The sequence below is a fragment of the Notolabrus celidotus genome, chromosome 1, assembly GCF_009762535.1.
Source record: "Notolabrus celidotus isolate fNotCel1 chromosome 1, fNotCel1.pri, whole genome shotgun sequence".
NCBI classification, from domain to species: Eukaryota; Metazoa; Chordata; class Actinopteri; order Labriformes; family Labridae; genus Notolabrus; species Notolabrus celidotus.
The window spans coordinates 7,648,850-7,665,039 of record NC_048272.1 but is presented as its reverse complement, the minus strand read 5'-3'; the positions used below and the strand labels follow the sequence as shown (position 1 = coordinate 7,665,039).

General features: G+C 40.2%; 1 protein-coding gene across 1 annotated transcript in view; it reads left to right on the top strand.

The window, feature by feature from the left end:
* Positions 1-11,664: 11,664 nt before the first annotated feature.
* cacna1da (calcium channel, voltage-dependent, L type, alpha 1D subunit, a) overlaps positions 11,665-16,190 on the top strand; it is an 80,377-nt gene continuing 75,851 nt past the window's right edge. The window contains 2 exon segments of the mRNA XM_034703992.1: positions 11,665-11,895; positions 14,020-14,494. Of these exon segments, the coding sequence (XP_034559883.1) occupies positions 14,166-14,494 (329 nt within the window). The 5' untranslated portion in view covers positions 11,665-11,895; positions 14,020-14,165.

Sequence of the window (16,190 nt, the reverse complement as noted above, 5' to 3'; positions counted from 1 at the left end):
GAAGGAATGACATATGCATTTGGCAACAGACTGCATGAAAAGGGGCTGACATATTTCACGCATGTTAAAACACAAACTGACCCATGTGGAGAAAAGTCTAAGCTTCAATTTTCATCATGTGCTATGTGATATGAAAAGAGGGTTTGTTCCCAAGCTTCCCTGAGCTGCTGTGATGATGAACAGAGGAGACTGCCTCCAGATTAGTGTTACAGTCTTCAACTGAGTGGTACAGTCCAGAATCTACCACTTGGCAGGGGATAAGGGTGGCATCAAAATCATTGTCTAATCTTTTTATCTTGCCGAGGGAGCAGAGAGCAAATCAGTTCACTTTAAAGCTTTTTTTCCCCTGACCGCTTGCTGTTCATCGCCTATTATGATTAAAGGATTAATGAGGATCTATCTGACAGCTGCAAGAGATCAATCATCACCACACTGTTTGCTGTTTTACATCATTTGCCTCCATAGTAATGAAAAAAGAAGTGTTTACAGAAAGATAAGCAGGGCATTATTGTGCACCCTGTATTAAGGGAACATTCACTTAGTGTCATTACTCCATTTTGAACGACCTCTTTATAGGCCAGATGCAACTCTACTTTCAAACACCAGAGGGCATTGTCTCTTCATTAATGTCATGTGACAGCCTCTGGAAGTGTTCCTCACTGGATATGTCTATCCAGTTCATCAGCCAATAACTGAAGTATTAATTAATCAAAAATATTTATTCATTATAGAAGAGAGAGTTTTTATTTCAAGTAGCTCTCCTCATTTTCCTCTGGACCTCTTCATCAGTCTCTTGCCCTTTGCTGGAGCTGGGAGGTCACATCACAGCACCTCCACATTCACAGCCATGATGATGATGACACACACACACACACACACACACACACACACACACACACACACACACACACACACACACACACACACACACACACACACACACACACACACACAAATGCAAACATATACACTTCTCTCCTGGTCCCACCAACACTGTCCTTCTTTTCCCAGTTCCCAGCCTCTCCTCTGGGCTCCTGGGTCCTGTCAGAAAAGCTTTTGCTCACAGAGTCCCACAGGTGCCAGCCAATGACCGCCTGGGAAGAGGATGCCACGTGATTGTGTGCAGCCAATGTCTGACACCCACAACTGCACACTTCCTGGAGGGAAAGTACACTCAGATAGCATGAATGTTTCTATTTTTAATCTCTCTGGCAGAAAAAAAGAGGAGCCAAGAAACCACTTTTGAAACAAAGCCTTAATATAACACCGAGCATGTGTGCCACTCTTTTGACACAATGCTGGTAAACAGAAATGTTGTTATTGAATTATGAGTGGTATTCTGAGAAGCCGCACAAATGCAAATATACAACTGACATATGCACACATGCACTGATGCATACTGACACGTGTGCAGAGACGCACACAAATGAACTGAGGAATATTCTTACTCTCATTTGCATTGAACTGCACACACACAAATACACACATGAATCTTTGCTTTAATGCCAGCCACTCCTTCAGGCCTGAGCCTCTTCCACTCTGCTCTTATCACTCCATTTCCTTAAATCGCTCTGCAGTCACCATGATGACATAGTACTTGCCCTTCTATCTGAAAGCTGTCAGTCACCCACAGGCCCCGCCCCTCTGACTGTGCATGAGGTATGAGTATGAAATTCATGATTGAATTATCTGCAGTGTTCAGTCATACAGATGATAACATCTAAATGAAGACAACATTTTGGAAGTAGGATTTCAAGTTTCTTTGGAGGTGGCACATGGGGGTGAAAGGTAAAAGGGGAATGAGAAATGATACACCTTGAGATATTGGCAGTATCAGTAAAAAAAAAAGTAAGGTAATTAATTCAAATCAGATAAAGGAGAGATACATATGGAGAGAATATTGTGTCTTTAATATGCAATCAAAAATAATGGATTTGAGAACAAAAAACAATTTTGCAAACAAAATTATGATTTGAAAAATATGAAATAATGCTATGAATAAAGGAAATATATTTGTGATTAAAAATGTATCTTTATAAATCCACTCTTTTTTTGTTACAAACAAAATTATTATTCTCACGAACCACAGATTCGTTTGCGTTTCCAGTTTTTGCGTTTGCGTTTCCAGTTTTTGCGTTTGCGTTTCCAGTTTTTGCGTTTGCGTTTCCAGTTTTTGCGTTTGCGTTTCCAGTTTTTGCATTTGCGTTTCTACATAACTGTCATGGGCGGGACCTCCCCTGAGAGATGCAAGAAGCCTCCTGATTGGTCAGTCTCACTCAGAGAGACGGTGTGACAACTTCCGCCCCAACAAGTTGTTGCCGCTGTTATCGCCCTACTGGTTTCTACGCTAACTGGTTTCCGTGATCCAGCTGTGTTGTATTTACTTACAGACAGGCGCTGTGTTCTGCTTCAGACAAAAGGTTCGCCACACATTTAGAAACATATTAACAGAAGTTCTCGGGTCTCATCTCACATCTACTGCAGCAACAATGGTCGGATCAGTGAGCAGTGCATCACAGCTACCCACGAAAGTCATTAAATATGTAAAAATAAAGTATTTTCAAACTTAAACGGAGTTGGATTCGTTCCCACGAGAGCAAAATATGATTAAGTCAAGAGACCGCCACCTAAGCTCGTGAGCCACGAAGCTCACATTGATTCAGTGATTCTGACAGGTATCAATCAACTACGTCATCATCCAGGTCACAGCCAGGGAACATGTTAGTCTGTGTTCACCTGAAACAACTGGTTTCCTTGAGTTCATATCAGGAAATACTGGACCATGTTTAGCGAAATTTTCCTCCAAACTACGGCCTTATTAACCTCTGAACTGCAGCACACTACTACACTTCACTCTGTGACAGGTAAATACTTTATAACGGTGACCATCTAACCCACAGAACTCGGTTAAAATACACCTTTAGACGGTTTACGTGGAGCCGTGGGAACACAGTGCAGGAGGAGTTTTCAAGTCGTGCCTCAGTTAGAGTCTACTGCAGGAAGAATAACTCGGGTGAAGGAATCACAAGATCACAGACATCTACAAAAATACAGCTAAGAAAAGACAAAGGACAGTGTTGCTCCGCAATGTATTTTATAATCACTATTTAAAACATTATTGAACTCCACGCCAGGTAACACTTTACCTGATGTTCGTCACTTTTTGCCTTTGTGAATATGTGTAGTTCTGAAGTGTGCTGTAAGGCAGCAGCTAATAAAGCATCTCTACCTACAAACACCTTACTAAATATATTGAGGTATTTCCTCACACAGACAGAGTAACCTGTTGTTTTAGACGAGCACAGACCAAAATGTTACCCCACGTGAGCGTGTATAATATTTCAGTGACAGAGCTATAACATTTCAGTAGAGTTCGTGGCATAGTGGTTATGTTTGTGGAATGAGACTTTTGGACTCGTGAATTTTGTTCGCGTAAGATCGAGTCTGTGTTTTTGTTCGTCTTTGCATATATTTTTGTAGATGTCTGTGATCCTGTGATTCCTTCACCGGAGTTATTCTTCCTGCAGTAGACTCTAACTGAGGCACGACTTGAAAACTCCTCCTGCACTGTGTTCCCACGGCTCCACGTAAACCGTCTAAAGGTGTATTTTAACCGAGTTCTGTGGGTTAGATGGTCACCGTTATAAAGTATTTACCTGTCACAGAGTGAGGTGTAGTAGTGTGCTGCAGTTCATAGGTTAATAAGGCCGAAGTTTGGAGGAAACTTTCGCTAAACATGGTCCAGTATTTCCTGATATGAACTCAAGGAAACCAGTTGTTTCAGGTGAACACAGACTAACATGTTCCCTGGCTGTGACCTGGATGATGACGTAGTTGATTGATACCTGTCAGAATCACTGAATCAATGTGAGCTTCGTGGCTCACGAGCTTAGGTAGCGGTCTCTTGACTTAATCATATTTTGCTCTCGTGGGAACGAATCCAACTCCGTTTAAGTTTGAAAATACTTTATTTTTACATATTTAATGACTTTCGTGGGTAGCTGTGATGCACTGCTCACTGATCCGACCATTGTTGCTTCAGTAGATGTGAGATGAGACCCAAGAACTTCTGTTAATATGTTTCTAAATGTGTGGCGAATCTTGTGTCTGAAGCAGAACAAAGCGCCTGTCTGTAAGTAAATACAACACAGCTGGATCATGGAAACCAGTTAGCGTAGAAACCAGTAGGTCGATAAAACCGCGAAGGGAGACATATCAACATCGAGAAACAGGTACGTTTTGCGTAACATACCTGTCTATTTTCTGTCTTATTGGTGCTTTTAAGGTTACACTTGTTGTTCGTTCTTCCAGTGTTTTTTTCCCCTAACCGTTTTAGACGGCGGTATCAGACATTAACACCTAACACGCTGTGTGCTCGTCATAAGTGACTGACTTTATTACCGCCCGGCTCATAATAACAGTTACCTCAGTAAACTGCTTCCTGATGCTGCTTTCTGGTGCCAGCGACAGTGATAAATAAAACATGATCAAACCCTAAGGGTTGAAGATCAGTGAAAATATGGCCCCTTTTATGCTTTTAGTTTCTTTTTACTTAACTTAAAGGAGGAATGACCCCTCAACAATCCACACACATGCCTCCTGATTTGTTCTGATGGTATATCTAATGAAAAAGTTCGTTTATTTATTTATAAACAGGCCGATAACTATGAAATTAGGATAACTGTCACTAAAGCCGGGCGGTAATAAAGTCAGTCACTAATGACGAGCACACAGCGTGTTAAGTGTTAATGTCTGATACCGCCGTCCAAAACGGTTAGGGGAAAAAAACACTGGAAGAACGAACGACAAGTGTAACCTTAATAGCACCAATAAGAGAAAATAGACAGGTATGTTACGCAAAACGTACCTGTTTCTCGATGTTGATATGTCTCCCTTCACGGCAACAACTTGTTGGGGCGGAAGTTGTCACACCGTCTCTCTGAGTGAGACTGACCAATCAGGAGGCTTCTTGCATCTCTCAGGGGAGGTCCCGCCCATGACAGTTATGTAGAAACGCAAATGCAAAAACTGGAAACGCAAACGCAAAAACTGGAAACGCAAACGCAAAAACTGGAAACGCAAACGCAAAAACTGGAAACGCAAACGAATCTGTGGTTCGTGAGAATAATAATTTTGTTTGTAACAAAAAAAGAGTGGATTTATAAAGATACATTTTTAATCACAAATATATTTCCTTTATTCATAGCATTATTTCATATTTTTCAAATCATAATTTTGTTTGCAAAATTGTTTTTTGTTCTCAAATCCATTATTTTTGATTGCATATTAAAGACACAATATTCTCTCCATAGATACAAAGGGTCAGATGGAGAAGCAGAGAGGAGCAGATGAAGAGAAGGAGGAGAGACAGCAGAGGAAGGGAGAGAGAGAGGAGGAGAATGTGCGAGCAGGGGTTAAGGCTGAGCGTGTGTTGTGGGCTCAGCACTGAAGTTGACGATGCACTGGGAGAGCAGCTGCGCTGCAGGGCTTTCAGGCTCCATCACTACTGCTCTCCTTCAAGCAGCTCCACCAACACACACTCCCTCTCCATCTCACAAACACACATACACACAAATATACACACAGCTCTCATGAACATGCAAAAGCACTGATTGTTGCATCAGTGCTTCTGCATCAGTGCCTTCTAACCGGGTTTTATATGCCCGGTCAGGCCAGTAAATCAGACACAGAGTCACATGTGCCACTATTCAAATTTGTTTGAAATATCTCAAACCTTTCACTAATATGTATTATCAAAAATGATCATTTCAGATGATTACAGCAAAAGATGCCGAAATGCGGAATAGAACTGAGATTAAAAGAGAACAGCGGTAGAAAGAAGAGAGCAGGTCTGCAGCTTAAGAGCACATGAGTGAAGCGCTCAAATAGATTTATTGCAATCAGATTTAACATGAGCTGCAGCAAGAGAGGAGGGGAAAGGGTGGGAGGAGGGGTGATGCAGGGGGATAAAGGACATAGAGTAAAAGCTAAGTGCATTTACAAAGAGATAGAGCAACACAACAGCTGTTTGGTGTGAATTGCATGTGTAAACTAAACACATTTTTATTGAGTCAACACATTATAATCCCCTTAGAGGTTGGACAAACACAGCACTTACACAGGATCTTCAACACACCACAGTTAAGATCTGCTTTGTGCACAATTGCATTTGCCTGTCTACATTAGTTGTGTAGGAATTATACATTGCTCAAGACAGTGCATCTTTATGAGGGACCTTTTTGGAAGATTAACACCCTAAAAACATCTAAAAATATACAAGGAAATTGTGATTTTAAAGTGTCTTCATCACTGTCAACATACTTGAATGATGTAAAATGTTAGGAGATTTTCTTGGAGGAAAGAGAAAAAAAGCAGCTCAAATAAGAAGTGGGGGCAGTCTGCTGTCCTGAGCCAAATGGCATCCATGCTCCCCTGGGGGGTCACTGCACCCTCTGTCTGTGTTTTTACTCCATTTTTTAGTGAGGATGAACTGCATTGCGCTTTCTGGGGACTACAGGATGACTTTTCTGTGTCTATGAAGGAAAATAGAGCAATGTGAAGTTTTAAAAAAACATCCTTAAAGGCACAAACACACACCAGTTATGAACTCTGGAACATGTAGTTGTTATTCCCACCATCCTCACTGTCATATTGGGAAACGTCAACACGAAGGAAACCAGGTCAAATACATATTTACACTGTAAAGGCAAGGAAAGGCACAGAAGTGCTTTATTTTCTTATGAAGTAATCCTAATGTTATCTTCAACTCATTAATAATATGAAATGTTCTAGAAATTATCTAAATGTCCAGAATTAAAACGACCTGAAATATTCTGGATCACAAAATTGTCAACATATTTAAAACAATTTAATGGTTAAGCTTAACCGAGTTCCAAAAAGATATCCACAAAAGTAAAAACAGGCATTAGGCTATTAGTTAGCTTATCTTAGCTTAACTCAAAGTGGAGGAAACCATTTAGATTAAAAGGCTCCAAATGCGACAAAATGCGATGCCGACTTATCAAACTTATTCTATGCCTCATTGAAAAAATCTGTTTAAAAGCCTGAATGGGTTTCCTGCTTGAACTATTTCACAGCAACAGAACTAAACACTTCCTGAAGTCTTTAAAGCACTGGACCCTAACGGCACAAAGAAACAAACATGTACTGATTAATTAACAGTAATAAAAATGTTATTTTAATATTTTTTAGAGGGGCTTATAAAGGCAGGATGTACCCCTGTTTCCAGTTTTGTATCAAGATAAACTGCTGAGTTGTAAGTTTCAGCAATTGTGATCACTCTTCCTTCATTTATATTTCTTCCAAGCTGTCTCTTTAACCCTCGTGTCATGTTGCGGGTCAAGTTGACCCTTTTAAAAGTCTATTTTAGGCAACATAGCCTTCCAAACCAGCTAAATGAAGCATAAAAATCTGGGCAGCATGTGACAGAAGAGGTGACGTGTTAATTTATCAACATCACTTCATAAAAAAAAAGAAAATTCAAAATGTAAAACAAAATTAAGAAAAATATGTGTCATGTAAAACTATTGTATTTATATTTAGGGCTTTCTTGATTCAATAGTTAGTAATGGAGTTAAAAATTAGATTTAAAATATGTGTATTGGGATTTTTTGGGGTTCTGACACTTTTGGATGATTGAATATGGCCCGGGTCAAATTGACCCAGTAACATTATTGCTGATCCAGAGAAACCAACATAACAGGAGGGTTAAAATTAAAGTGCCAGTTCATATTTATCAGAAAATAAATTCCCTCTTAAATACTAAATGCATGACACACGTGGTCAAACTATTTTCTGCCATTTGACACATGAAACCCCACAATTACTAGAAACACACACACACACACACACACACACACACACACACACACACACACACACACACACAACACTCATGCTCACTCACTCCACCCCATTCAGGTGAATAATTCAAGACGATTCAAGAAGAAACCATTATCCAGGGCAGACAGGTAAGTTGATACGGTGAACCTAGTCCCTGCCTACTCGCACAGTAGATCTCAAACTCTCACAAAATGCTTCTTCTGCTCACGCACTCATCAGCTCTCTGAGGAAGAAGATAAGTGTTTTCCGCTCTTTGCCGTCAGCTGGGACATGTAGGTGAAACTAAGGCCTCGGCAAAGCCGTTCTACTCTGACAGGTAGGATTTTCACAAACTGACACTAAAACCTTGGTAGTACTGAACTGAGGTCACAGGAATTTATGCAAAATGCAACTAAAACATTTAACTATATCAGTTTCTGTCTGTATCATAAAGAGTGTAATCAAAACACATACATTTTTTATTTTACATTTAAACTACAAAGACAGAGCGGACTTACTAAAGAGGCTTGACACTGACATAACTGAATGAAGAGTTTTTAGAGGGTCTTCTGTGGGTCAAAGCTATCATTTGGTCATTAGTTTTTCATAAGGGTGGGATTAATGTGTAGCTGAGTGCTTGACAGATGTGCCTTTTAACGCTGTTAGATTTCACAGACTGCCCTTTCACAAATAAACATTTTTTTTTTATAGTAGCATGCTTAGAGGTTGTGTGTCTTTTACATAACTAACCACACAATATGAATGACATCATGTGAAACCAGAAGTAAACGTGTCGGACTTATGAAGTACTTTCATACAGTTACAGGTCCTAACAGTAATGGCATATTACTAGTAATGACATGACAAATGCATATGGAAGTACCTTAGTTTAAAATATATATTCTTTTGATCTCAAATTGATGGAATGTTGTTTAGGTCTTAAATCGATACATTTAAAATGAAGGACAATGTTGTGTTAATCAATACACAGGATGTTCTAGAATTTGCTATTTTACAGAGAGCAGCTGTGACATGAGAGCTGTGGTGTGTCAAGACTAGATCAACTTACTGTCTCATCAAGAAGCACGTCATAGAGGCAAATGGGAAATGTAGTCCAAAGAGAGCAATTTAAAAGAAGAGAAACTACTCAATTTCACTGACTGGCAGAAGAGACATGGTAATCAATAAAGCAATAATTAGCCTGTGCGATGATAATCAACCGGATAGAATGATAAGTTGCTTGGAAACTCATTATATTCATTATGTTATAGATTTGCTACCCAGAATCCTTTTGATGCTTAAATAATGTGATTTTTTTTTTTACCACAACAGTGTGTCAAATGATGGCATGAAAACAATGTAGCAATCTGTAATGACTTTTCCTTGGAACTACACAAACCGGAAAGCTCATGTTTTATTTGACTTGCACATCCATATGGGGGCCCTCCCATTCAGGCAGATATCCATTTGACGAGATTCAGGCTGGTCCAATCACAACCATTGATCTAACATTGAGCAGGTTTTAGAGCTGCTGGGGCAGACTGGCAGGCAGACATAGTCAGTAACTGACTGGGGAACATAGAGTAGAACAGCTAGGCTAAAGACCTGGATATTTCCTTAGAAGTCAGTGGAGACCAAATACTGAGCCAAAAGGGTAACGGCTAAGTTAAAATATCAAAGACAATAATAAACACTGACTGCGTAAGCCACTTTTAGACACTATTGTTCTCTACAGCCGTTTTAAAGCAGAAGTTTTGTCTATCACAGCTCATTGCTCAAACAGGCTTATGACTCATTATGTTTATAGAACAAGAATACCATAACTTTTTTGGAGCCCTGGACCTTCTCGTGCTTTGGCTTAAGATCTTCAAATTTATAAATATGATACAACACTAACTTGTAATAATTTAGTCAGTGATGATCTTACATCTCACAAACAGGACCCACACATATTTAATATTTGATTTTGTGCGGCTTCAAAAGACATTTTTAAGTATTTCAAGTGAAAAACATTATCAACAGAAATAAGTGGGCTTTCAATCTGATAAAACTGTTATAACCAAATGAAAGAGGGGTTTACACAGTTGTCTAGCTTCTGAGCATGGTTTATGAATAAGTGTGCTCTTCTGAAAAAGTATGGAAATTTGGTTTGGAGCAATATTTTCTTTACATATAGTGCACATTTTATAACCAGCAGGGTCTTGAGCTCCCCCTTCAATAGGTTGAGCCCCTTCTCAGCTCACCCAATTACCAGCAATACTTTTGTGGTTAAAAAATATAGAGGTAGAACTCTATAAAAAAAGGTTGACATCAACTTGGCATAAATCTTTATATTCATTTACCTCCACACAACTAGATGTAGTCATATTCTAAATTTAAATAAAGTTGTTCCAGGAACTGATGACACAAGAGCTTTGTTGCTTTTTATTTGATTGTTTGATTTGTGTCTGTTAACATGATAAACAAATGGTGTTGCCACAAACCACAAGAAGGTGTATTCTAAAATACCTTTGTGAGTATTAAGTTGGTGCAGTGACATGAAAGTTACTGTACTACATACCTACCACATGGGCTAAGTGCCTCCAGCTGCCCTTACAGCCTCAGCTTTTGGGCACTTGCTAGCTAGCAGACCTTGATTGTTGCTGTTTCCACTGTAGTGTACATGGATTTATGCATCATTATGAAGTTTAGTTCATGACTGTTGCATACATTTATTTGGTTTGGTAAATAAGGGCACAGTATCCTATTGTTGCGATCAGGGCCGGCCTATGGCATAGGCAGTATAGGCAAATGCTAGGGGCGCCGGCCATCCATAGGGGGCGCCGCTAAATGAGTGAGGAAGAACATTTGAAGATAATAGGAAAAACAATCTTGTTTTATCTAATTTCATTTTTTATTAAATTGCAGAATGATGCCAGTAAACATTTAAAAGCTTGTGATCCACTTTTGGTTTTAAAAATAATGTCAAGCGAAGCAGTTTTTGAATTAAGTGTTCATGATTCACTTGTTTTTGTTTCGTTGTTGTTTTCCTTACACTTTGGAAGCTGTTAGCTTAATTAGATAGAAAATGTAGGCTAGGCTTCAATAAGCATTTTGCTTCTGCCTTTTCAGTCATCACTTAATACATTACTGTTGCTTTGTTTAAAGTGATTGCACTGTGGAAATTATTGTGTTATATACTGACTGAATACATTCTACTACTATTACATTATGCATTTTGAAATTGTATCATTATTTCCCTACTAAATATCAGTGTTATTACCATTTTATTAATGTTCTTGTAGAGGTCATTTTTACTTTAAAACAAAGGAAACCTGTAAAACATAAAGCTGGATGTCAGGTGTCTTTCAGTGTATATGTGATGTGATTGTTGGAGTTGGTTACAATACAAGGGGCACCAGTTAAAATCTTGCCCATAGGGCACCATGCTTGTTTTATAGCTTTAATATTTTGCATTTTATAACCAGGAAGTTTTTATGGAATAATCTTAATGTATTATTGTTTGCATCAAAAATCACAAGCTTGTGCTAGATACACTCTCCATTATATAAAAACAAAGTCAGGTTAAAATTATTCAGGGCACATAAAATAGGCCAGTTGTGTAAAAGTGATCTTCATGTGATCAATGGTTTCTGCATTGCGACTCCGTATGAAAGGTATCACAATATGAAAGAACGGAGCCGGTAACATTTGGGATATGTTCGTTGTAGCAGGCTACCTATTAGATGTTAGCAGAGGGAGTCGGGGCCAGGAGGAGGGGAGCGTGCTCTCTGATGTGCACTCGTTATACTGTTCACTGGCGCCGTGACGATAAGCAGGCAGCGGACGAGGATGCTCTGTTGTCTGGTGCGCACTCTCCTGTCTCTAGCTCTCCATCACCATGGAAGAGCTTAATTAATGCACAGGCTTTATGAGTCCCCCCTGCTCCCGGAGCTGATGATCGGTAAACCGCTATCGTTTGACACCGGACCTGCGTTATTCGCCCTCCGAAACACCGGACCCGTGTTAGAGAGCGGAGAGGACCGCGGCTGAATCCTAAAGTCTTCAGAAAAGGTAACTACACGGTGCGGTTTCTGCTCCACAAATTGAACTTAGCCTCTTAGCATGGCTGCGTTTATGCAGGCAGGCAGGCAATGATGATGCTTTTTCATTACTGTCAGAGGACAGCAGTTTTTTAATGGCCACTTTTCCACTCGACGCTGTCATGTTCTGTGGATTAAGAGGAGAGGATCCATCGCCTGCCAGGAAGAATACATTGAAACGTATTCATTTGAACAGAGCCTGATCAGCCCGGCCGATGTAAACTGAGGTGGGCTCTGGTCATGTGGACCGTCCGCTGTATTAGCCCTGAGTGTAAGAGCATCGTTGATTGAGGTTTGTTGTAATAACGATGCCAGCTGTTTCTGTGGACCATCTGACGTCTGTGCGCTGCTCAGTTTTCACCATGAGCGCCCGGAGTCAGGCTGTCATTTCACATCATTTTTGGGGCAGATTTCACCACATCCTACCTTGTTTGTGTCCAAGGAGAAATATGAGGACGCCTGGTGATGGCTGTTTTGTCACGAGTCGCTCACGGAAATGTCAGTGTACATTTCATGACGGGTGCTCAGTCGACGTTTTTCATGCAGCAGTGAAATTAATAATCCAAAATAAGCGCATTTAATACGCATTTTACCCACACTGAGCTCACACTAGCTTCGGCTTCATGGGGGCTGATGCATCGTAGCACAAAGAAGAGGCAGTCTGAATCCAGCACTAGACGTGCAGCCTTACATTACATTAACACTCGTATCACATACTTCTACGCTATAGGAAGATGAATTCTTCCTGGAGAATGGCTGCAATGTGACCTTTTGTGTTTCTTCCTCTGCGGGGCCTGCTCGCAGTTCAAGGACTTACACAACTGATTTGACCAAGTGATGCCTGACAGTGGCAGCTCGGAATTTAACAGCTTATTCTGTGTCTGTGTGTGTGTGTTTTGGCTTGAGCTGCATGTCGCCTGCCTTCATATTTTGCCTCGCTGAATATGTTGAGGGTCAGAAAATTTGGGATTGTCGGCTAAATTTAGACTGCTGATAGCAATATCAGAGTCAGGCCAAGCTGCCATGTTTCTAGTGTTTTGCCCAACTGCTTATCTTCACAATGTTTCAGCTATAAATCAGGATACATTTCGCATTCACGTTGAATGACATTATGCAATTATCTAATACATTTCTGTATCAAACAAGACATGAGCCATTCAGTGACCACCCAACAGCTATTGCCTTTATTCTGTTATCTTTTATCCCTTATATAGGGGTGTGTGATTTAATATCAAATAAAGTGAACTTCAAAGGTCTCAATCTGTTTTTTTTGGAAAATATGGGCAGTAAACCCAAATATGAGTTAGCTGACCGCCTTTTTATTCAACCCCCATAGCCTTTGTGCTCATTTCAAGCAGCTGATCTATACAAGCAGGACATCACTGTTATTGTTCCATTGAAGAATAGGCTTTTGATCAACTCAAGCTTTATTTGCATTTACATGAGGCTGAAGTGAGAAAAGATACATTAAAAAGATGGATGATAGGATGGAATATAAATAAAGAGTGATAAAAGTATCAGTAAAAGTATATTGTTAATAAACGCTCACAACACTCTTTCGTCATAAGCTCTTAGTTTAAATTCCAAAAGCATTTTAAAACATGATCATTTCAAAGCTCAAAAGAACTCCTAGAAACATGTAAACTAAAGGTAACACAAATTAACTGTAGAATAATGTTTACAAGAACAAATTCGTAATCTTAGAGTTGTGGGAGGATTTTACGCAGATGTAGCGTTTAAATACAGGTAAAGACATTCAGAGATGTTTAAAGGGTGGATTCTAGTGCAATGAAGGATTTAATATAGTGGTTTGAGGACAGCTTAAATGTGCTCACTTTAAGGTAATGTGTTTTTTATTTCATCATCAGATGAGACTTTATGGTCGTCTTACCTTATCATCTATTTTTTAAATATTAAGTATCAGTATGTGAGGTTGATGCGTGTGAAAATAAAGTTGTTACTTTTATTTTAGGAGATGCACAGTGAATTTTACTGTACAATGTGCAATGACAATAAAGGCTTTCTATTATTTTTTTTTATGTATAAGGTAATAAATGCACTGACACCTGTACCTTTCATCTTCTCATCTCATCAGGGGCAAATTATGCCAGCAGCACCAGAGTCGCTCCCCCTGGTGACGTGCCAGTTCATTGGTCAGACTCCTCTGCCCTCCTCTAGCCTCCCTGTCTACCCTGGCAGATCCATGCTGCTGGATGCTCCTCACAGAGCCACGCCCGCACCATGAGCGCCAACGGGCCTGCCCCAGACCCAGCCCCTGCTGCGGCCCCAGAGGCCCCTCCCGCCTCAACCCCTGCCCCTGCCCCTGCCCCTGCTGCAGCCCCTGCCCCGGCCCCGGCTCCAGCTCCTGCAGCACCGTCCGCTCCTCCTACACTGCCCTCCCAAACGTCCACCACCATCCCGGTAGGTGCGTTGGCACAGAAGAAGCGGCAGCAGTATGCCAAAAGCAAGAAACAGGGCAGCAACGCCAACAGCAGGCCAGCCAGGGCTCTGTTTTGCCTAACCCTCAACAACCCCATACGCAGGGCCTGCATCAGCCTGGTGGAGTGGAAGTATCCTTTACTGTTGCTTTATGTGGCGGGGGATGCATGTATGAGGGTTCTGATCTAACTTAAGATTAGTAATTGTTCATAAATATGAAATTACAATTGTATTTATTGGTAAGACCCTAAACATGGAATAATTAAGACACTAGTAGTAGGCAGATATTTTTTTATTGAGCCAAAACAATAACCTTGTTGTTCAGTTATTTGCTGAATATATTATGGTTTGGCTTTGGTTTCTGATCAGGCAATACGAGACTTTAAATCAACTCTTAGAGCTGTTTTCCGTACATTATTTTCGAGATTTCTGGCCTGTAAAAGACAGAATTGTTATAAGATAGGTTAAGGAAATGGTTGCCACATAAACTTAAGATAAAATAATCATCACTGGGAGCCCTTGTTGTTCTCAGCTCCTGTGTTTATACTACATTTGTATTTTAGCTGTGTTAGTTATTCAGATTTCTGAATGTTCTGCTTTGTAAAGTACAAACTGTAAATTGTAAGTAGACCTTGAATAAGCCCTTTTTCTGGGTCTTTTTAAGAAACCATAAACTAAAATGCAAAACCATGTTTCTTGTACAAAAGGTGAAGTGAGAGTCAGTGGATCTGGAAATACACAAGCAGAGCATTAGATTGTGCGACAGTCAGGGGGTTTGTTGCTAAAGCAGATGCTGTCATCACAAAAGCCATCGGATGGTATAAAGACGTTTGCCTCACGTGAGTCGCATAATCCATCTTTGTGTGTTGGCCCAAAAAATGTCAATGGGGATTTACTTCCAGAACACTTTGTGAGATTCAGCTGTGGCTGTATAGTTTTCTGTTGGACAGTGCACAGCCACAGCTGCAGTGCTTAAGGTGTGCTTCTCAGATTTGCTTAAGGTGTGCTTTGTTTTTGCCAACGCCCCAACAGGTTGGGGGCGTTCGTTCAGGTTGTCTGTTTGATTCAGTTCAGTGCAATTAATCATGAGGTTAAATCTTCAAATGTAGCTCAAAAATCCACTCTGACAGAAGGATGTAATGGTTAGAATTTGATAGTCAAAGGTCTGAGGTCAGTGTGATCTGTTAAACATAAAGTTTTGAGCCTAAATTGTAGAATCATAAGCTAAATATGAAACATAAGTCTAAAGGGATGAAGTGATGAAGTAGCAATACATTCATTGCAAAAGGTCAAAGTTGAACTTCACTCTGACATCATAATAATCCTGATCAACTCGTCTCTTGCTATTTTCCTGTGTCATGCTGAATAGGATGTCTCAGGAGTGTTTACATGATTCATTTTAAGGATGGAGGCTGCATGTCCATTAGTTTCAGGTCTCTTTCAGGTGAATTTGCAGATTAAGATTTGCCACTGGTCCCCTGCAAACAATCAGCCCAAAGCTGTGGCATAGCTGTGAACAACTAGGCAGGGCAGGAAGTAACAAAAACCTGACTGATGTAGTTTTCAGTACAAGCAGCTGATATTTACTCTTTAATTATTATCATCTCTGTTTTATGTCATACCGATGCAAAAGTGGAATCAGATTTATAAAAAAAAATCCCAACAGTGGTCTGACGGACAGGCATCATAATAACTCCGCCACATATCAGTGCAGTGTTTGTGATTGGTGCGTCCAGCATCAGGTGGGCTGAACAGGAAGAGGCTGAGATGCTCCTGCTTAAGCAAATCAAACATGAGCTTTTAGATTTGTCTGATTTCTGGGCTACA